This window comes from Lepidochelys olivacea, assembly GCF_965140295.1.
Source record: "Lepidochelys olivacea isolate rLepOli2 genome assembly, chromosome: 9".
NCBI lineage: Eukaryota > Metazoa > Chordata > Testudines > Cheloniidae > Lepidochelys > Lepidochelys olivacea.
Genome location: NC_140419.1, coordinates 53,778,478 through 53,802,194, shown reverse-complemented (window position 1 = coordinate 53,802,194; position 23,717 = coordinate 53,778,478). Strand labels below are relative to the sequence as shown.

Here is a 23,717-nt window from a genome sequence, read left to right as displayed (position 1 = left end):
GCTGTTTATAAATTCATTAGCGGGTAAACACCTGAGAAAGAGAAGAGCTATTTAAGCTAACAGACAATATTGGCACAAGAACAAATGGGTATGAAGTGGCCGTGAGTACATTTAGGCTGGAAATGAGAAAGTTTCTAACCATCACAGGACCGAGATTCTGGGATAGTCTTCCAATAGGAACAGTGGGGGAAGCAATCTAACTAGCTTTAAGATGGAGCTTGATAAATATATTGAAACATTATATGACAGATTACACGTCTGTGACAGTAGGTGACTAGACTGTGGCCCAAGAGGTCTCTTCCAGTTACATGTTCTATGAAAACCCCAAACCTGTTGGATATTGAAAACTGAAGTATTTCTGGTTTTCAAAAATCTCTCCCCAAACAAACATTTTCCAGTTTTTGAAATATTGGTTGTTTTTGAAAACTGAATTTTTTTCTGTTTCTGTTTTTTCATAAAATGTCATCAAAAACAAAAAATGTTTGCAAAACTTGGTTTAGAAACAAGGCGGTTTTCTTGTTAGAAACCCGTTTCTAAGACAAAATGCTGCTCAGGTCGCTGGTGATGTAAGTCACTCCTTGGCAGTGGGTGGAAGGAACTGGTGTGCTCAAGGACAGAAAGGGGAAGTAGCAGGAAAGGCAGCCAGCAGATGGGATGAAGGTAAAGATGGGGAGGAGCTCCACAGCATCTTGGTTGATTTTACTGCTGCATCTACTCAGTGGAATGTAACTTACACCACCACTTACATCACATCTGAATTTGGCCCAATGACTTGTGTGATACAGCATGACCAGAAGGCACCAGGAGAGTGATATAGGAGAGATATGTAAGTCCCAGGATGGGAAGAAGCCTTATTCCCTGTAGAGGGAAGAAAGGTTTCTATAGCTTAATTAAAAGCACCTGAAGTCAATTAGAGAACCTGAAGTTAGTCACCTGATAAAACCCCCTGCTTCAATCAGCCAGGGGAAGGAGTTGGAGCAGAGTGGTTTGGAGTTGGAGCAGAGAAGAGTCTGGAGAAGTGCCGTGGCTGGCTAGAAGACCAAGACCCTAGGTAAAGAGACACCCGATTTGTGCAAAGAGAGAGGGCAGGAAGCCCCACAAGCTGAAGAGCAGGAGAGGGAAGTAGCCTAGGGGAAGGAAGCACTAGTTCAAGTGGTTTACTACTATCCCTAGGGCCCCTGGGCTGGGACCTGGAGTAGAGGGTGGGCCTGGGTCCCTCCCTCTCCACTACCCTTCTCTGGGTTACTAGTGGGACAGTAAGTACCCTAGTTCAGGGGCAGGAAACTGTGCCCTGAACCCCCCACCCCAAGAAGAGGAAGTGCGGGACCCATCATAATCGTACCGGCAATTTGCCATACGTGGTGTGAGACGTGGGATCTCCGCGCTAGGGACTTAAAGCAGGGTTAACCAAAACCATCCCGTCCCCAAGATGGATGACGTGGTCAAGGCTCTAATACAAGCCGCTGCGGCCCAACAGGAGGCTACCCGAATCCAAGCAACCGCCCAACAGGAGGCGACTCAGGTGCAGCAGGAGACTAATCCATTGTTGATGAATCAGGCTGCCCAGGACTGAGCTCTGCTACAGGAGCTGGCAAACCAGATGAAGGCCCTTATGGAGCAGAACCACAATTGTGACGGAACCCGGACTATACGGGCCAGCCACTGCCTACAGAAAATGACACGGGAGGATGATGTAGAGGCGAACCTCCTGGTATTTGAGAGAACAGCCCTGTGGGAGGCCTGGCCCCGAGATCAGTGGTCTGGTATCCTCGTCCCGTTCCTGTGTGGAGAGGCCCAGATGGTCTACTACGATATGGCTGCAGAGACTGCGGAGGATTACCCCCAGCTGAAGGCAGAGATTGTGGCCAGATCCAGAGTAACAACGGCGTTGTGAGCCCAGAGGTTTCATGAATGGCAGTATACAGAGGACAAGACACCCCGATTGCAATTGTTTGACCTGATCCATCTGACCCGGAAATGGCTGCGCCCTGAGGCATTCAGCTCTGAAAAAATGATGGAGCTCCTGGTACTGGACCGGTATACGAGGGGGCTACCATCAGGCCTTCGGGCTTGGGATGGCCAGAATGACACCTCTACCTACGATGAGTTGGTCTCCCTCGTGGAAAGACAGCTGGGAGCCCGGGAACTGTTCCAGACCCCAGGGGGTGAGACACAGCAAACCAGAAAGACAGCCCAAAACCCAAGGCCCTGGATTGTCAAGAACTACAGAAGAACCATATCTGGGAGGAAAGACACTGAGGAATGGCCCGAGGCCAAGAAGGGACCTGGGGGGTTGGGAAGAGAGGGCTGGGGGGCCAACCAAATAACCCCAGGCAGAGGGCGGCAACTGGAATAAGGGGTCGGTGTTATGAGTGTGGGGAATTGGGGCATATAGCAGCCCAGTGCCCCAACAGGGAAGAGCCTATGCAGTGCAATCTGTGGGATCCTGGGGAACAATGTGGCCTAATCGACCTGGCAGGTGTTGCAATGACCTCACATGGGTATACAAGGTCAGTAAAGATGAAGGGTATTGCGACCATAGCATTAGTAGATTCCGGGAGTGCTGTCACACTGGTCTCGGGGAAGTTGGTGGGGCAGGACCAACTAACCTGGGCCAAAACCACAGGGGTATCATGCGTTCATGGCACCGTAAATTTCTACCCCACAATCCCAGTACAGATTGAGATCCAGGGAAACACTACCAGGGTAACTGCAGGAGTGGTCTCTAGGCTCCCCTACCTGGTCTTAATTGGTAGGGACTTCCCCGGGTTTGAGAACTTACTCCCCCAAGTAGAGCAAGGGGAGGGTAGCAACCCCCTGGCTGAGATGGAGGCATCTACAGATAGTCTTACCCCAATTTTTGCCAAATTTGCCCCAGAGCTATTTTCATCTCCCGGGAAACCCTGAAAGTCTAGGTGGGAAAAGAGGGCAGATAAAAGGCTAGGGACCAGGATTCTAGCAGAGAACCAGAAAGCCTCCCTTGTTGGTAAGCGAACCCGTTCAGGAGGCCAGGAGACAATTCAGGCCAGTGAAGACTCAGAGGTGGTTCCTAGCCCAAGTAGGGGCCACCCAAGGGGTGGAGAAGAAATAGGTCCCCTGGAGTTAGGTCAAATCGGTACCGTACGTGACAGTTTCAGGCAGGACCAAGCCAATGACCCGCTATATGCAAATGTGAGGGAGAAGGTAGTGGAAGTAAATTGCGTACCCGTGGAAGGAAAGACCAAAGGCCCAAGGCCGTATTATGTGATCAAATGTCATCTGTTGTACCGAATAGTGCAAATTTGAGGGGAAGAAGTAGAGCAGCTCTTAGTCCCACGGAAACACACAAGGGCAGTACTAGAGTTAGCTCACACTCATTTATTTGGGGGACATCTAGGAGTAGACAAGACACTTGATAGAGTCCTAAGAAGATTTTATTGGCAAGGAATACGTGCGGAGGTCCAACGTTATTGTACCTCCTGCCCGGAATGCCAGTTGCATAGCCCCCGACCTCACTTGCGGGCTGCATTAGTATCTTTGCCTATTATTGAAGTCCCTTTCAAAAGGATAGCCATGGACCTAGTGGGCCCACTGGAAAGATCAGCATGGGGCCACTGAAACGTATTAGTCATCCTTGACTACGCCACACGATATCCAGAAGCCATTCCTTTAAGAAACCCCACATCCAAGGCAATAGCAAAAGAACTACTTCAGGTTTTTGCCAGAGTGGGCATCCCTAAGGAGATTCTGACTGACCAAGGAACCCCTTTCATGTTGAAATTAATGAAGGACTTAGGTACCCTGCTCCACATCCATGCCATATGGACCTCAGTCTACCATCCACAAACAGATGGACTGGTAGAGCGGTTTAAAGGTATGATCTGGAAGGTGGTAGCACGGGACGGAAAAGACTGGGATACCCTTCTACCATACCTAATGTTTGCAATACGGGAAGTCCCCAGGTGTCCACCGGTTTCTTTCCCTTTGAGCTACCTATACGGACGCCACCCACGCGGAATATTAGATATCGCCAAAGAGGACTTGGAAGAACAACCCAACCCAGGAAAGAATGTCACTGAGCACGTGACACAGATGAGAGAGCGAATAGCTCAAGTAACCCCTATAGTAACCCCTATAGTACGAGAACATTTGGAAAAAGCACAAGAGACCCAGCGGACATATGATAACCGCTGGGCGAAAGTATGGAAATTTCAGCTGGGAGAATAGGTGATGCTGCTAATGCCAACAACGGAAAGCAAACTCCTGGCCAGCTGGCATGGGCCATATGAGATAGTGGAAGCCATTGGGGAAGTGTACTATAAGGTCAGACAACCAGACCGCCGAAGACCAGAGCAGATCTACCACGTAAACTTACTGAAGCCCTGGTGTGACCGAGAGACATGCCTGGTCATTCGGAGAGCTCCACCTCAGACGGACGACCCACAGGAGCAGGTGAGGATATCCCCTGAGTTAGCCCCAGAACAACGAACAGAGGTCATTGATATGATCCAACGGAACCAAGATGTGTTCTTTACACAGCCGGGCCGTACGACACTGGTCCAACATCATATGGTCACCAGGCCTGGAATAAGGGTGACGATAAGACCGTACCGGATACCGGAAACTAAAAGAGAGGAAATTAGGACAGAAGTGAAGAAGATGTTGGAACTTGGGGTTATTGAAGAATCCCACAGCCAGTGGTCCAGCCCTATCGTCCTAGTACCCAAGCCTGACGGCACCCTGAGATTTTGCAATGACTTCCGGAAGTTGAATGAAGTATCCCAATTCGATGCCTATCCGATACCACATGTTGACAAGCTAGTTGATCAGTTAGGCAAGGCCTGATACCTAACCACTCTGGACCTGACCAAAGGATATTGGCAAATTCCCCTGGCCAAGAATGCCAAGGAGAAGACTGCTTTCTCTACACCTGATGGCCTGTTCCAATACACTGTCCTCCCTTTCGGACTCCATGGGGCCCCTGCAACATTCCAACGACTTATGGATAAATTGCTGCGACCCCATGCCAGGTGTGCTGCCGTCTATTTAGATGATATGGTCATCCATAGCCCTGACTGGGAAACGCACCTAGGGAAAGTAGAAGTAGTATTAGTTGCCCTGCAGAAAGCCGGCCTCATTGCCAACCCTCTCAAGTGTGTGATAGGACTAGCTGAGGCGAGATACCTCAGGTATGTAGTAGGGAGAGGCTTGGTAAAACCCCAGTGGAACAAAGTGGAAGCAATACAAGATTGACCTCGGCCAGTCCGTAAAAAGCAGGTCAGAGCATTTCTCGGGTTAGTCAGGTACTGTTGGAGATTCATCCCTCATTTTGCCACAAGAGCAGGGCCATTGACGGACCTGATAAAGGCTCTGGGCCCCGAGATAGTAAAATGGTCTGATGCAGCAGAAGGTGCATTCGCAGGTTTAAGGACAGCCCTTTGCTGCCATCCCGTACTCATAGCCCCAGACTTCAAGGGAGAATTTGTCCTACAAACGGATGCCTCGGAAGTAGGGCTAGGAGCCGTCCTTTCGCAGATGGTAGGGGAGATACACCCGATCCTGTATCTCAGCTGGAAGCTCCTCCCCAGGGAACAAAAGTACGCCGTTGTTGAAAAGGAATGTCTGGTGATAAAATGGGCCATGGAAACTCTCCGCTACTTCCTACTGGGGCGGCGATTTACCCTGGTGACAGACAACGCCCCGCTCCAGTGGATGCATAGAAACCAGGAGAAGAATGCAAGAGTGACTAGATGGTTCCTATCTCTGCAACCCTTTCATTTCTGAGTACAGCATGGGGCCGGAAGCCAACACGGCAACGCAGATGGTTTGTCACGAAAGCGTTGCCTATCGTCCCAAGTAGCCCAACAGCATGGTGTTGAGCAGGGGGGGAGGATATGTGATACAGCATGGCCAGAAGGCAGCAGGAGCATAATATAGGAGGAATATGTAAGTCCCAGGATGAGGAGATGCCTTATTCCCTGTAGAGGGAAGAAAGGTTTCTATAGATTAATTAAAAGCACCTGAAGCTAGTCACCTGATAAAACCCCCCTGCTTCAATCAGCCAGGGGAAGGAGTTGGAGCAGAGAGCAGTTTGGAGGAGTTGAAGCAGAGGAGAGTTTGGAGAAGTGCCGTGGCTGGCTAGAAGACAAAGACCCTAGGTAAAGAGACAGAGGGCAGGAAGCCCCACAAGCTGAAGAGCTGGAGAGGGAAGTAGCCCAGGGGAAGGAAGCACTAGTTCATGTGGTTTACCACTATCCCTAGGGACCCTGGGCTGGGACCCGGAGTAGAGGGCGGGCCCGGGTCCCTCCCTCTCCACTATCCTTCTCTGGGTTACTAGTGGGACAGTAAATACCCTAGTTCAGGGGCAGGAAACTGCACCCTGAATCCCCCCCAAGAAGAGGAAGTGCAGAACCCATCATAATCGTACTGGCAATTTGCCACACTTGGTATATTCAGATAGCTAACAGGCAAGTTCCATTGGGGCCACGCAGCAATTTCACACCTTCCTTGAGCATATGAAGGACGCTATTCTTTTGGAAATTGGGGTCTCTGGCCAGGACTGGAGGAGATAGGTGAATTCTGATCTGGAGAAGAAAGTAGCTTTGGACTGAAAAGCATGCAGTGGGGAGATGGGGATGAAGGGCAGAGGAATGAGAAAAAGGCAAGGACTGCTACATTCAGTGAGGAGGAAGTAGCTCTTGGGGAGCCCAGTGTCTTAAGGGGGTCCAAAAAGTTGGTGGATTTGGGTTGGGTTGTCTTAATTCACCTCTGACTGCGAGCCTAAGAAGATACAGGGCCAGATCCTCAGCTGCCATAAATCCATGTAGCTCCATTGATATCCCTTAGTTCTGATATTGACCCCCATGGAGCTCAGCCAATCAGCACCTGCTGAAGACCTGGCCCACACTTCTTGGCCTTTCTTTAAAAGACAACATACCAAACCCAGTCTCCTAGTTGCCTCTTGCCAGTGATAGACCTAGGCTGTGTGACCTATGCAGCCGCATAAAGTCTAACTCTTTTGGAGACCCCACCACACACAGACACTCATCCCACTAGCCCGTATAGCATCCCCAACTCCACATCCAGCAGACCATGTCAGAGAAAGAGTTCCCCAACTGCCCTCCCTGAGCTCCAATTCAAAAGTCCATGTAGGGGTGCCACAAACAGTCAAAGACTATTATACATGGGCAAGGAGGGTGTGTCACCCCAGGCAGTCAGGAAGGAGGCAGACAGTGCAGAGAGGTCAAACAGAAGACCTGGTCATAGGTGGGGAGGAAATTTGCCAGTTCTTTGCATGTGATACTTCATATGAGGTCCCATGAAACTGAACTTTGTCACCTACCGTAATACCATCATGTAGAGGGGATTGTGAGACAGGCATGCTATCAGGGCAGCAAACGAGATGAGGAATATGACAGGAAGGAGTAAATGGGAACAGCTGACCAAACAGGAACCTGTCTTTGCTGAGGACAGTCCATTCTTGGTGCGGATACAGGAGCAGTTCACGTAGATCTGTTTAGGGCATTAAAAAAAGACAGTAAAACATCTCCTGAGATCAGTATATCTGGAGCAGACTTTTCAGGACTCTAACTATCCCAGTTCTCTTCTCCCACCAGTTTTCCATGGAGTAATGGCACTGGCCTCAGTGGCAGGAGTTCCTGTGGCAAAAGTGAGAGCAGAATATGGCCAATATTAAAAAAATAATATTGTGAAGTCATCATTCAGTGCTTACTAGTGATGCTTGCTCAGTAGGAACCTTGCATAGCCCAGGAAGACCTAGATCACACACAGTTGCTAAAAGTCCTACTGAAAAACAAAACACCTAACAAACATATCGAAAATTCAAGCTACATAAAAAAGCCACAAGAGTACAACAATGCAGGCAGATGAGCAGCAGGGCAAGGGGCTACCCAGTTTATTGCATTCAGAGCAATATGTACGATTACCTGCCTTGTGGGCAGATGGCATATGTGTGCATACGGTACAGGAAACTCATGGCTCTCAGAGACGGAGTACGGGCTCTGAAGGCCACAGTGGCTGAGCTGGAGGAGCATAGGAAGACAGAAGTTCAGGGAGGAGACTTTTAGGGACAGCATAGAATGGTCCCATCTCCTGTCTGACAGTCCCTGTGCGTCAAGGAGGACGAAAGTCATGGGGCAGGAGATCATCAAGCTGGAGTGGAAGGACATGATTCCATAGTTGAGACTCACCTTCTGGATGATGTCATGGTATCTTCTTGCACTGAGGATATCCCTCCAGGGCAGGGAACCCAGTTATTAGGACGACACAGGCCATAATAATAGAAGCAATTATTAGAGCCATAGATAGTTGGATTTGTGATGACCAGGAGAATGGCATGATGAACTGCCTACTGGATGTGAAAGTAATGGATCTCATAAGACATCTAGATAACCTTACAGGTAGTACTGGGGAGGGGCCCAGGGTGGTCATGGTACATGTAAGTACTAATGACAACAGGTAAGGCAGGAGAGGGGACCTGGAGGCCAAATTTAGGCTGCTAGGTAAGAGATTAAAGTCCAAGGCCTCCATGGTAGCATTCTCTGAAATGCTTCTAGTTCCACATGCAGAGTTAGTAAAACAGGCAGAACTGCAAAGTCTAAATGCATGGATGAGACAATGGTGTAGGGAGGAGGGATTTAGGTTTATTAGGAACTGGGGAACCTTTTGAGGAAGGAGGAGCATCTACAGGAAGGATGGGCTCTACCTGAACCAAAGTGGAACTAGATTGCTGACATGTAAAATTAAAAAGGTTGTGGAGAATTTTTTAAGCTAAGGGCTGGGGCCAGCGGATAGATGCAGAGGAGCACCCAGTTCAGGCGGAGACATCCTTCAGGGATGAATTTATTAAAGTGGGAACTCCATAGCCTTGTAAAGAGGATAGGAAAGAAGATGGCAAAGTACAGGTGGGAGCTAGTAAGGAACAGTCAAATGTAAAAGAATCCATTTCAATATAACCAACTGAATATTGGTAAAACATACAAGTGCTTATATACAAATGCGAGAAGTCTACATACTAAGATGGGTAAACTAGAGTGACTGGCATTAAATGAGGATATTGCTATAACAGGAACCATGGAAACTTGGTGGAATGAGGAAAATCAATGGGACACAGTAATATTAGGATATGAAATATACAGGAATGACAGAGTAGGTTACTCTGGTGGGGGAGTGGCACTATATGTTAAAACAGCATAAGCCAAATAAGGAGAAAATCAGAAATGACTCAAACAGAACCATAGTATCTCTATGGACAGAAATTTGATGCTTGAATAATAAAAGTCTATGTGTTTTAAATCTTTTTATTACCCTGTAAAGTTACCTTCCATCCTGATTTTGCAGGTGTGATTCTTTTACGTTTTTCTTTATTATAAAGTTCTTCTTTTAAGAACCTGATTGATTTTAGTGTCCTAAAGATAAAGGTCTGGTCTGTACTCACATTGCTAAGGCAATTAGTTTATATATTATTCTCAAGCCTCCCCAGGAAAGGGGGTGAAGGGACTTGGGGGGGCGGGTATTTTGAGGGATAGGGATTCCAAGTGACCCTCCCCTGAATTTTTTGTAAATCACTTGGTGGTGGCAGCAATACCGTCCAAGGACAAGGAAAAGAATTTGTGCCTTGGGGAAGTTTTTAACCTAAACTGGTAGAATTTAAGCTTGGGGGTCTTTCATGTGGGTCCCCACATCTGTACCCCAGAGTTCAGAGTGGGGGGGACCCTGACAGTCTAGCAGTAGGAATATACGACTAACCACCTGACAGGATGGTGACAGTGACTGTGAAACGCTCAGGGAGGTTAAAGAAGCTACAAAACCAGAAAATATCATAATAATGGGTAATTTCAACTATCCTCATAGTGACTGGGTAAATGGCACCTCAGGACATGAATCGGACATGAAATTTCTAGACACCATGAATGACTGATTCTTGGAGCAGCTAATCGTGGAGCCCACAAAAGGAGAGGCAATTCCTGATTTAGTCCTAAGTGGAGCACAAGATCTGGTCCAAGATAGCTGAACCACTTGGTAATAGCGACCATAAGGTAAATACATTTAGCATCCCTGTAGGGGAGAAATACACCAAAACCCCCACCCCACTAACATTTAACTTTAAGAAGGGGAACTACACAACAATAAGGATGATAGTTAGATGGAAAATAAAGAGAGCAGTCACGAGGGTAAAGTGCCTGTCACAGTTGGGTTGTGGGCGGCAGACCTAGCAGTCAGAACCCAGAGTCCACAGTCACAAGACAGGGGTCAAGAGCCAGCTGGGTCAGGACTTCAGGAGGTCAGAAGCCGGAGACAAACTGGAGAGCCGACCCACGAGTCAGGCTGGTCAGGTACCATGTGCTCAGAGGCAGGTGACAAACGGTAGGTCAAGAACCATAAATCAGATGCCAACAGGCCAGGTGGGTCAGTAGACCAGGAGATCAAGCTGGGAACACAGGAGCGGGAAGCAGGAAGCACAAAGCACAGAGTTCAGCGCAGGGTGGAGCCCACTAGTTCAGATAACTTCCTGCTGCTGGCTTAAACGGGGCCAGCAGGCCAACCAGCCACGCTGGGACGCTGCCAATTGGACCTCAGGGGCAGAGCCTCATGTGTCTCAAGTGAGCTATTGCTAACATCCTCCAGGTGGAGGGTTGGGGCATGGCTGCTCCCAGGCAGACCTGTAGGTTGTAGCTGTAGCAGCAGGCAAAGTACTTAAAAACATCATAATAGAGGCTCAGACTAAATGTATACCCCAAATGAAAAAAGATAGCAGGAGGACCAAAAGAATGCCACTCTGGCTAAACAGCAGAGCATTACAGGCTAAAAGGTGCCCTTTAAAATTTGGAAGTCAAATCCTAATGAGGAAAAGAGGAAGGAGCACACACTCTGGCAAATAAGATGTAAAGGCCAAGAAAGAATTTGAGAAGCAACTTGCTAAAGACACAAAAACCAACAGTAACAAAAAAAAAATGTAAGTAGATAGAAGCAGGAAGCCTGCCAAACAATCAGTGGGGCCACTGGACGATCAAGGTGCTAAATGAGCGCTCAAGGAAGACAAGGTCATCACAGAGAAGCTAAATAAATTCTTTGAATCCGTTTTCACCGCACAGGCTGCGAAGGGGATTCCCACATCATAGCTACTCTTTTTGGACAATAGATCTCAAGTATTGTCCCAGACTGATGCGTCGATAGAAGAGGTTTTAGAACAGACTGACAAACTAAACAGTAATGAGCTTCCCCAATTTATTAGAATTCTTTGAGGGAGTCAACATGCACATGGAGAAAGGTGATCCAGTAGATACAGTGCACTTGGATTTTCAAAAAGCCTTTGACAATGTCCCTCATCAAAGACTCTTAAGGAAACAAAGTAGCCATGAGATAAGAGGGAAGGTCCTCTCATGGATCAGTAACTGCTCGAAAGATAAGGAAACAAAGGGTAAGAATAAATGGTCATTTTTCACAATGGAGAGAGGTGAACAGCGGGGTCCCTCAAGGTTCTGTTCTGGGGCCTGTGCTGTTCAACATATTCATTAACGATCTGGAAAAAAGGGGTGCACTGTGAAGTGGCAAAGTTTGCAGATGATACAAAATTGTTCTAGATAGGTAAGTCCAAAGCTGACTGTGAAAAGCTACAAAGGATCTCACTAAGCTGGGTGACTGGGCAACAAATTGTCAGATAAAATTCTATGGCAATAAGTGCAAAGTAATGCATATTGGAAAACACAGTCCCAACTATACATATATATGCAATGATGGGGGTCTAAATTAGCTGTTACCACCCAAGGAAGAGATGTTGGAGTCATTGTGGATAGTTCTCTGAAAACTTCCACTCAGTGTGCAGCAGTGGTCAAAAACTCTTACAGTATGTTAAAAATTATTATGAAAGAGAAAAAATAAGACAGAAATTATCATAATGCCTCTATATAAAGTCACGGTGCACCCACACCTTGAATACTGTGTCCAGTTCTGGTTGCCCCATCTCAAAAAGAACTCAGAGGAACTGAAAAAGGTTCAGAGAAGGACAATAAAGATGAACAGGGGTATGGAACAGCTTCCATACAAGGAGAGACTAAAAAGATTAGGGCTATTCAGCTTTCAGGACATTGGAAATGTCCCCATTTTTCATTGCTTTGATTAAAACTTTAGAAATGTTTAATAGCTATACAATGCTTGTTCGAGATGTATCACTATGCCAAGCAGAATTTGCTCAATGTTTAACAAGGAACCAATAATCCAGAGGAACAGGCATCTGGGGTGATAAACCATGTTTGGTGTGAAGAGGAAGAAAGTCAAATGATTGCGGGCCTCATCAAAGCTCTTCTTTTGCTTTGAGGCAACATTAATTATACTTGTCCAAGTGTTCTGTGATCACCTTATTCTGAACATGAAGCTACTGGGGAAAGTCCTGTGCACAGAGAAGTATGCACATGCTGCTGGTGAGTCAGAAGCTGGCATGGCAACACCAGCACACACTTGGAGAGAAGTGCCCTTTGTCAGGACTGTTTCGCAGCCCACAACAATGTCACCACAAAAGCACCCTGGGTTTTGATTCTGAGAAAATGATCACCATAGCTAGAGGTGGCTCCTGACACCTAATCTTATGAGCTTCCAGAAAACAGTTTAGATTCTGGCCCGTCAATGTGACTTTGTGGGCCAGATGGCTCAGCAGTGCGTCATCTCCCCAGCCCTGGAATCCAAGTTGCTGCTACTTACCATGTCCTTGGGCGTGGAGGAATTAATGGAATCCGAGCAGCCAGCCTTGCAGGGGGAGATGTACTCCACGTTGTCGTCTCCACAGACAGGGTGAAAGAGGTACTCTGAGCAGGAGCACGCAGTGGGGCACTTAGCTTGTGACTGGGAACTCGATGTACTGCCAAGAAAATGGAAAAAATAAAAGAAAAGAAAAGAAAATAGGATGGGGAAAAAAACCCACCCTGTTGAATTCTCTGCGTGGTTAACCAATCTCCCTGTCTCTGTTTGTGTTGGGTCACTGCCATGCAGTAGCCTGGCCTTGTGCCTGATTCCTATGCCCTGGCAGGTACTGCTAAAATTTACAGTGAACTTAGCAGTAATTACTCGCATGTGCATGCAAACAAACATTCACACACTTTTTTATGGAGGAAAACTAATAATCAGATACCTGGAGAAATTTAATTGGGCTAAGGCATCCGTCTGAAACCACATAACATCCAAATCAGAAGTGGGGGGGAAGTCAGTTCAATCAGAATTGAAACTGGAAGCATGCTAGCTCAAACACACAAATTGAGGCAAAGGTTGCATTTAAACTTCACAGGACAAAATTCACTACACTGATTTTTCTTTCCTTAGCACTATGGAGGAGCAGTAAACTTCTGCAGTAATATATTACCCAGTAATCCATCTTCAGGGATTACTCTCAGTCAAATCCTAGGGCGTGGTGGATGACAGGACAAACTGCATATGCTTTACTTCCTGCAGCAAATAGCTAACAGTCAGCTGGGGCTTTTCAGGTAAAAGGGATTTTCCACTGCTCATGGGCTGCTGGCACTGAGGTGGGGAAGATTTCCAGAGCAATGGAAGCAGTGTTTCCCCCAGGAATTGAAATTATGGGGGGTGTTCAAATTTACGGGGAAGGGGTAGGGGGGTGGGAGGGTCAGGGCCAATGAGGGGTGAGACCGTGAGGGTGAAGATGGGCTGTATGGCACCATAGTAAAAACTGAAAAATGTTTCATGACCCTTTTATTAGATTTTAAAATCATCACACAAATTAAAGTTGGCTACTCAAGCCTTCTATGAATCACTACATCTATATCCTTCTTGGTTTCTTATTATAATTTTGCACAACTCTGTTAATGAACTTCTTGAATGCAATGCATTCATCTTTGGTGGCTTCTTGTGTGTCCAGTATTTCCATTCCTTCAACTGATATGCTCATTAGTTCATTCACATGATCAGGCAGAAGGCGACTTCTTTAAAAAAAACCCACAAAATTCTATTCAATGATGAAAAAGAATGCTCAGCTGTAGCTGTTGTGTCTGGGAGTAGCAAGAGATGAATTCCTACTTCTTTCAGCCCAGGAAACATAGCATAAAGATTGGGTCAAGCCACTAGTGATGATAAAAAAGAAGTTGAAGTCAAATCTTCATTCATTCGTCATATATTCCACCCTGTGTTCAAATTCTCTATTCTGTCCTGAGCACATGGCAGCCCCATTGCTGGTGGTGCCTCTCTCTACTCAACTGTCAGTGTTTTATAAGACAGGGATCTGTAAAAGCTACGTAGAGGTTGAGTAGAATCTAGAAGTCGCTGTTGTAGGTTTTTAAGAATCAAGTCTGTGTACTTTTTCAGTTGTCTTAACAAACACTTCTTGTCCTCTTCACTTAAGGATTCATTATAAATGCCTTCATTAGTCAACTTCTGGATTGAAGTCTTTGCTTCTTCCAGTACTTTTTCAATGGATAGCTCTCTGATTGATCCAAATGTAGCTTCTATTGCTGGACAAAGATCTACTACTGTTGTAGCAGATGCCTGGATGGCATTGTTTAATGACCCAAGTGGTTTCAACAGTAGATTTACAAGAGAGAGAATGGCAATAGTCTTCTCTGAACATAGTAGCAAAAGTAATCCACCAGCCTCACTACTTAGATCCATCCCATCTTGGTAGATACTTTCCAAAGCCAGTAATAATGGCTAGAGTAATTTTAAGACAACAGCCAAGGATTGCTCATGAGAAAGCCAGAGGGTTTTCCCAGGTTGGACTACTTTGAACTTCAGTCCCAAAGTATCTTCTATCAAGATATTCAGTCTTTTTGGACTCTTGCTGAAAAAAGAATATAATGAAGACATTAAATGTATAGCTTTTTAAATATCTTTTGAAGAATCTGCAGCTCGTACTAGCTCTAGTTGGAGTACATGGCCTCTGCAGTGTGTATAGGAGAGACTAGGGTTACACTTTTCTCTGAGCAAAGCTTGTGCTCCACCATGTCTTCCAGAGAAGTTTGCAGCTCCATCAAATGCAAAAGCAGCCATCTGTTTGGGGTCCAGTTGACAAGCATTTAACTCTTCTAAGATGTGGGTTGTCACAGATCTAGCCAATCTGTCTTCTATAATTTGAACATCTAGAAATGCACCTACTGGCCTACCACTGACATCAAGGTAACATACAGAATGAATTAATACTTGATGACCATTTGCATTAGTGCTTTCATCGCCCTGTATGCACATTTTTTGAATGTGGTGAGAGAGTTCTTCACTTTTTCAACTGTTGAGTCTTTCACTGTTGCACCACGTGCGTCTAGCCAGTCAGTTGAGTTTCTTGCAGAAAGACAGTGAGCATTTTCTGGTCTTGTTCGGAACCAGTGTTCAACTTCAGGATGGACAAGTGACAATGCACTTAACATTGGCCTCCAGTTTGTAGTGTGTGATATCTTTTGCTTAAATAGAAAGTATGATGCCACAGCTATGTTTGTTCACATGAACTGTGTTATGTAACAGCCTCATTCACACTCACCGGTGTTGTCCTTGGTCAGTGGAGACTCAGAGTTCAGAGGTGCTTTCACATGAGTTCATCTCCCAGGTGGGGGACAAGAAGGCACCTTGTTTGTTCCTCCAGCTGCTCACTGTTCACTCTGGCCACTGTTGTTTGTTGTGCCACCATTCACTCCATCGCTCTGTTGCCAATGGCCCTGCGCCTTCATCTTCTGGTGCCACCTGCCACTGCGACCTCTGTGTCGGTCTCTGGAGGCTTCACCCAGCCGTCAGTAATTTTAGCTGAGCTCTCAGCTAGTGCAGATTGGGCCATCTCTTCCACAGAAACACTGTCCCACAGCGGGTCTAAGTACTTAGACCTGATTATCAGTGATTTCAGCTGTAGTGATCACTTAACAAAATAAAGACTATCCATGGAGCCTAATCAGCTCTGTCTTTAAACAGTGGAGAGGGGCAGGTCTAATAGTACTTGTGACTCAGGCAGAGCATCAAGCAAAACACCTGTCCCCACCCTCTCTCTCTCTCTCTCTCTCTCTCTCGATGCCCTCAATCAGCACAGGCTAAGTACAGTTCTACTGCACTTTACTCATACAATAAGAATAACAACACTTCATTATACCTCTTTCCCCGCATTCAAGTGATTTGTAACCCAACCCCAGCCAAAATCTATCACTTGGGTAACACAGCTCTGTTTGCTGGATACCTAGGTAGATTAGGTATGAATGTAAATACAATCTGGTCCCGAAGCCTTTCCCCCCAGTCCGCAGCTCATCACTAGCTGTCAGGGAGAGCTCATTTAGACTTTGCTTACAAATCATAATTTGAAATTATTAGGTTGGCCAACATCACCAAAATGAATGCACTGACATTGTCATAAACAGCTGTACAAGGAAGCTAGTCTATGTTCATACTTTTCAAATCTATTATACTTTTTCAGATACACGTATTTTATCATACACTGTATATGCTTTTAAAGTATGTATTAATGTTTCAATTTCAATTCAAATTTCCAATCATTAAATTGGCAACTCTGCATGTAACTAGTTCACAAAACGGGGGGGGGGGGGGGTTCGGGGGGGTAAACACCCTCTTGGGGGGGGGTGTCGGGAAATCTCTGAATGGAAAGCATAGGCCAATAGACAACAGACCATAGTAAGAGTTTGACTAGCCTGGTACTTGGTTTGACCCAAGGAAGCTGCAGGGGAAGGAGAGGAGCAGATGAAAGGAGCCACTGGGGAGAAGACACAGTGTCTGGAGTGGCTCAAACAATAGCCAGAAAGTGCTGAGCCCAAACCTTGCCCTGGAAGTGGGTTGAGTTCACTGGGCCTTCATCATGAGGCGGAAGGGGGCCTATCTCTCTTTAGAAACAGTCTCCAGTTAAATCCCTTCTCCTGGCCCTATCTGACCTGTAGGATTTTGCCCTCCTCACTCAAATTGACAAAAAATGTGGATCCCTCCACTTCTGCCAGTCAGGGGTTCTGTGTACAGCAGTTCCCTAAAGTCAGCAGTGGGGAACTCACTATGTGTCCTGCCCAGGCTGCGTAGACATGGCAGCAAAGGGGCAAATGCCTGTTCTCCACCATAGTCTTCCAACCTGCCATCTCCTCCCATGCAACTGTAACCCACACACCTCCTGGGTGTGGTGCTCTGTCCCAGCTAGTGGCACCAAGACCACAGAGAGAGAGAGATTAGAGTCTGCTCTACAGCCTTAGCTAATGGGCCTATAGCTTTTAGCTCATGCAGTAGAGGCTCATGCATTTAGCTCCGGAGGTCCCAGGTTTGATCCCGCCCACTGACGACCGGGGTTTGTCAGTGTTACATAATTATCGGAGAAACTCCAGCACACGCCTTCAAGCTGGGAAGGAACAGTGAGGAACATGATCTCAAATTAAAACATAAAATTAAAAACCATCACCAACACCCGGCAATGTATTGGAGTCCAAGGGCCACGTTCCCTGACCTTGCCCCAGCATTTCCAAGGCAGGAATTAGGTAAAGTCAGACTTCAATACACAGCATCACAGCATGCAGATATCTCTCAGCAGTGTGGCATCTGCTCCCTGCATTCCACCAAAACACAGCAAATTCCCAGGAAGTAATGGGGGCAATTCAATCCCAGCACCTGGTCAGCAGACACTGCCCCCAAGCTGACTGCCCTGCCCCCCGAAAGCGACTGGACAGACACGAACATCTTTGTGAATCCTGACACAACTAGAGGGCACAGGTGTGCTGACCCATAGCTCCAAATGGCATCTCCAAAGAGCCTGCAAACCCCAACCCTCCGCGGCTCTGCGTCACTTGTCCAGACTCTGATCTCAGACTGCAAAGAAGGTGAGTGGCCTGGAACTGCAGTGGTAATGTGCTCAATGTTCTACCCACAAAACTGTCCTTCCTGTCTCTTAAATCCTTTACCAGCTTCCTCTCCCCTCCTCCTCCTCCCCTCTGCCTCCGTCCCCGAATCCAAACAATACAGACTGAACACTGTGCTGTATGGCTAATTAGAGCTCCTCCACACACAGACAAATATTTTTGGGGATCACTAGTAGATTTTTAAAATTGCCAACACTCCCAATGACTATTAACCACTCCTAACGAAGTACACTCAGTGCAGATCTCGAGAGCACCATACAAACACTGCCAGCCACTGCCTAGAGGTCTGTTTGCCGAGTGCTGGTGTCGCTTTCCTTGGTTAGAAATATGTGTTTTTGTTTAACTATGGTAGGGTGCAGGAGGGGGATGAATGGATAGAGTGGCCAGCCTCTGGCCCCTCCTGTTTGCAAGCAGCGCACCCCTGGGACAGAGGGTTTATCACAGGCCAAGAGAAACATTTGTGTGGAAGCCCCTTCTTAAGATATTGGCAGTAAGCTGGGAAATGGTCTGAATAAGGTGAAACTGACGAGCTTGGGATGGAGACCAAGTGCAACTTTATCTTAAATAAGTAAAAGGGGACAATAAGAGTCAAGTGTTCCCTCTCACACAGCCAGAGAGGCTACTTTCTGAGAGAAGGAGTGCGAGAGCCAGCTGGCTATACTAACGCCTTCTGACTGGGCAGGTGTTCCATGAGCCAGAGCCCCTCTCCCTTAGGGAAATGTAAGGATGAAACTTACAGAGGTAGCTTTGCTTGATATGGGAGTCACCAGGTAAACATTATGACTGCACTTGTTTGGAAAGGGGTGTTCTGTGCTGTACACCCTCTCTATTCTCTGGCCGGTATATCTAGGACCAGCAGGTTGGACATAGATTAAAGGCCAGAAAGGACCATAATGATCTTCTGGTCTGACCTCCTGTATAGCCCAGGCCTGGGGTAACTAGAATGTCGCATAGTTACCCCTGTATTGAGCCCAGTAACTGGTTATGTTTATAGCCAGCAGCTGCAGAGATTAGATGGGAAATGGTGCTGAAATAGATCACATGCCCAACAGACACAGAGACCATACTCGGATGAGACTCCTGGAAGGACCACCTCTGAAAGGCGGAACTTCCCAGGATGTGCTAACCCTGACAGCCAATCAGCATTCAGAGTGCCCTTTTGAAGATGATGTCATTGCACAGTGGCACCCCCTGGTTCAGAGGCAGCCGGATACAGAATACTCACCCTTTTCCAAACACTTTCCTGCTCGGTCAGTCCTGGGGGAGCCCACCGAGGGGAGGTGTGTAACATTCCTCTTCTGGGTGGTTGTGAGACTCTGCACTGTCACAGCAGAGACATATGATTGATTTGGCTCATCCCAAGATATGCAATCTCGAGGAGCAGAAGGTAGCAAAGGGAGCAACGTGGAGGGTTAGTGTTGCCTGGCAAATGAGTGTGTCAATGTTATGGGGGCTGCATATGTGAGAGCCTGCTGTGGGGATAGCCTGGTTCCCTCTGCACCTGGCTGAAGTGAGTGAGTGAGGAGGAGAGCCTCCTGCAACTGCTACAAGGAGAAGCGGTGAGCTGCCGGGCCTGATTGGAAGCCAGTGTGTGCTGTGGGATGGCTATGGGAAGGCCTCACCGTGCTCTTCTCATCATGAACTCCTGAATGGCCCGTGGCAAACGTGAAGTCCCTAGGTGGCCATGGCCTTGTACGGTGGAGTGTCTGTGGTGTGGTCAAACTGTAGTGTGGCTGGAGTATAAACAAACAGAAGTCTGTGGGCTCTGTGTGAGCTGTAACTGGGCCAGGGACTCAGTGAGGGGAGAGGAGGGAAAGACAAAGAATTGGCCAAAGAAGGAAGGGAAGAGAAAAGTAGAAGAAGCAGAGTAAGGGAGAGAGTGAAGGAGAGGTGGAACTAATCTGAGTACTTGTTGGACATTACTTCCCACTCTGCACTTTGGGGCCTCCTCTAGTGTAAGAAGATAAGAGTCTACTACTGCTGCTGGTTAACAGATTAACTCCTTTGGCTATAGTTGGAGAGGCTCCTGCTTTTAGCTACGAAGGTCCTAGGTTCGAAACCCATTCTAATGTCCAAGCAGGATTATACTCTCAGCCAGCCTTCCTCACTGGCACAGCCCTGCATTACCTGGGTGGGTAAACCCCAGCAATGGTCTGTGTAGGGCAGCCCATGAAGAAAAGGGGGAGGCAGCAGAGGACGGAGATGAGGAGCACCACCAGTGCAAACCGTGGGATGGCTTTGATGGAGAAGCCAAAGCGCTTCATGATGATTCCTCCTAGAAGCATCCCCAGTGCGGCGGCAGGCAGGTTCACAGCTCCTGCAATGACAGAAGAGGCAGCAGCCATGAGTGCATGGGGAGAGCTCTCCTGGCCAAGAGCCGTTCAGTACTGACATTCAGAGGAGCAGGGCTGGCTAGGTATTTGTGGTGGGAGGGGGAACCACAGACCCTTCAATCTCCTGAGGCCAATTAATTGCCACAGTATCTGGTGCGCACTAGTTACCCCAGGCTGGGATGTTTCAGTGATGATATCACATCTATTTTTCATAAACCCTAAGCAGCACCTTTGCACCAATTTGGCCATGCCTCCTTCTTCCCCAGCTGTGATCCTAAGTCAGGGGCTGTGAGGAGGACAATGTATGACCGGTTTCAGAGTAGCAGCCGTGTTAGTCTATATTCGCAAAAAGAAAAGGAGTACTTGTGGCATCTTAGAGACTAACAAATTTATTTGAGCATAAGCTTTCGTGAGCTACAGCTCACTTCATCGGATGCATGATCGTTAGGCCAGCTCTGTTCCTCTCGAGGCTAGGGGAATTCCTAGGTGGATTGTTAAACTGACTTCACAGCCCCTTTGCTGTAGCGTGGCAGAGGATCTTGACCATGGCAGGGAGACTACATTAATTTTACACATCTACTAAGTGTCAAATTTGGTGTAAGATACTTTTCCACTGACGCACTTTCTCTAACCAATTGATTTGAAAGATCTACCTTACTTTGCCCTACCCAAGTCAATGGGTCGCATGGTGTACATGAGAGCAGTCTCTAGCCCACTAACAATAAGGTCAACCATGGACAACCCGACTGATGGGTGTCACCATGGCCTCATCCTCACAAACATTCAGGGCAGGAAAAGGGAAATGACTTGGATTGGCTTAAGACCAGAGAGGGTGGAAGTCTCTGAATCTTGCCTACATCCTTCCCCAGATGCAGTGCCAGGAGAATGTACTTCCCATGTTTTCTCTCTTTATATTTTAAAAAGCCATGGAAATCATGGACTGGGTGCCCCCCATCTGTGAATGCATTTGCTGCATTTCAAATCTTCCCTTTGAATTCAGGGCCAATCGCCCCCTTTCACGGGGACACGGACATGTGTCTCACCAATGAGGAAGTTGGCATAGGAAGAGGTGGTGCCGTACTGTTTCTCCAGGAACTTGTTGAGGAAGGTGGCGAGACCAGCTATGACTGAGGAGAAGCTGCACTGAGCCAGGACCAGGAGAATGAAGAGGGGGTTGAGGAGCAGCTTGAGAAAGATCCGAGGGAATTCTACAAGGAAACAAGAAGGAAGAAGTAATTTATCAAGGAAGAGGTCATGCCAACAGCTCGTCCCATGAAAAGAAAGCTTAGAAACAACCTTTCTATGATGATTTAATACAGGAACCTCTGGAGCACATGTGGGTTCCGCTATCGGAGACAGGTCCCAGAAGAACTGTCATATTGGAATAGGGAGATGAGCAATGCTTAATTTTTAATGAAAGAGGTCCCGGGGGCTCAAGCAATTACGTGCTGGGGCTCAAGCAATTTTTTTACATTCATAACTGATGCAGCAAGCCCAGAGGTGCTGGGGCTATAAACTGCCAAGACCGGAGGTAAGGCTGCTTTGAGCCCTACCATCAACCTTCTTTCTGTGTCTTTGTTCTTCTGAATTTAGACACCCTGCCCTGATTGTAATATTGTCTATCTGTGTCATGCTGACTTGTTAAAATGTGGGCCAGATCCTCAGCTGGTGTAAACTGATGAAACTCCATTGACTTTAATAGAGCCATGCTGATTTACATCAGGTGAAGATCTAACTCCTGGACTCTGATTGCAAGGAAAATTAACTGCTTGTTCATTTGAATAAATGACAGTGTAATTTATTATTCCTAAAGGCCAATCTGAGACAACCTGCATCAAACTGGGCCTAGCAATATGCCACAGACAGCTGACTGACCCCAAGTCACTTATGGACCACTGTCATTCTACTAATCAACTCCTTAACTTTGACCACCTTTTTTTAGAGGCAATTTGTCCATGTGAGGAAGAGGAAACATCCTTGTCTGGAAGCTCCCAGGAAGCAAAGCAGTGTGCTACCCCGGAGGGAAGGTGGCACGTCCTCTGCTAACAACATGTAATTGCTATGTGTCAGAATGCACTTGTGTCCCTGAGATCCCTTTCCTTTGGAGAGAGCTACATTTAAACAGGCTGGCTTAGATTACATTTACAAGTCTGAAGGTAGACCCAGTGCCTACTGCCGTTGATCTGCACCTTGTATCCCCTGCAGAGTTTGGCAGGAGCAACACGCTGGGTACTATTGTCCAAAGTGCCTAAGTGACTTAGGAGCCTCAGGCCCATGTTCAAAGAGACTTGGGCCATAGGAGCTTAAGTCCCATTGACTTGCAGCTGGGGAGACTAAAGTCACTTCTGAATATGAGCCTTGGGCACACTTTGAAAGATTTGTCCCTCAGCTCCAGATTAGACTAGCTGTGAGTGCTGCTAGCAAGGCCTAAGAAGCGTAGGCAGCAATGTACCAGGAAGTTACGCAGTGCCTGCCTAGCCGTGGTAAGTGTGCTGGCGGCGTGAGTCACTCCAGTTCCTGAGTGCACTAGCAGCCACTCAAACAGCGAAAGTGCAAGACTAGAACAGGAGCCCTTTACTTTTAATGAATTCTGTCAGGGAGACTTCTTCAGCCTTTGCCTTCTCCATCTTCTTCAGCATGTCTGCCTCGGCGCCTGCATCCTGGGGAGAGCAGAGAGAAGCACAGCTTACGCCGAGAGGCACTGGCAGACATTTAGCATTCTCCAAGTGAGTGATGGGTGCTGGAAACTACCCCATAATTGTATCAGAGAGGCTGCTGTCATGCAGTTGTGGTCACACAAAGAGGCATGGGTGGCAGTGTGACAATCAAGAAAGCTTAGACACCCCCTTCCAAAGCACTGGCCGGCCTGCTCCGACACAAGAGCCAACTCAATCCTTGTGGTGCTCAGCGCAGGGAGTGCCCCAGGGTGCATAAAGGGGAAGACAAGGAGATGTGCATCTCTGGTGCAGCTGGACATTGCCAGCTGTGTCCCCTGGCATTCCGCCTGCTGGAGCTAAGCTTCTCTTTGATCTTTTGCCAAGGCTGAGGCACTTGCTCAGCCTGCGGCAGTGAAGGAGTTAATTATCTGAGTGGCTTCTCGAGTCTGCCCCCATTAGGTGCCAGAGTAGAGCTGGATGGAAAGCAGTTTTCCTGTCTGAGAGATTTTGAAAAAAATTCACATCCTAAATTGGGATGAAAAGTCAAAAATCTCAAAAATTGTCATGAACCAAATATCGGGGGTGCGGGGGGATTCCAGTGGGGTCAGCTGAAAGAAAATTATGAAATGTTTTGTTTCAATTTTGATTTTTTAAACTATAAATTAACTTAAATTTTGAAATGAAGAGCCGTTTCAAACCAAAAAATAGAACTTTTCATGTTGAAAACATCAAAACGGGACATTCTGACAATTTCAAACCTTCCCCCCTCCCCCAACTGTTCTTGAAATGGGGAATTTGTCCAGACCGGCCCTTTCCTGCAAACGGTTTCAATGAATCAGCATTTCTGACCCCAAAAAATGCATTGTGGAAAAATTCCCAACCAGCTCTGCTACACAGCTCGGCGTGGT

At 47.1% G+C, this 23,717-nt stretch overlaps 1 protein-coding gene across 2 annotated transcripts in view; it reads right to left on the bottom strand.

Annotated features, from left to right (window-relative positions):
• The window catches only part of SLCO2A1 (solute carrier organic anion transporter family member 2A1), a 118,898-nt gene that overhangs the window by 4,399 nt on the left and 90,782 nt on the right, over nt 1–23,717 (bottom strand). For both annotated transcript variants that reach the window (XM_084639494.1, XM_084639493.1), the window contains 5 exons: nt 22,731–22,812; nt 21,196–21,360; nt 19,947–20,136; nt 12,697–12,853; nt 7,322–7,491 (listed from right to left, as the gene is read on the bottom strand). In XM_084639494.1, the coding sequence (XP_084495620.1) occupies nt 7,322–7,491; nt 12,697–12,853; nt 19,947–20,136; nt 21,196–21,360; nt 22,731–22,812 (764 nt within the window). The remainder of the gene's footprint in view (nt 1–7,321; nt 7,492–12,696; nt 12,854–19,946; nt 20,137–21,195; nt 21,361–22,730; nt 22,813–23,717) is intronic.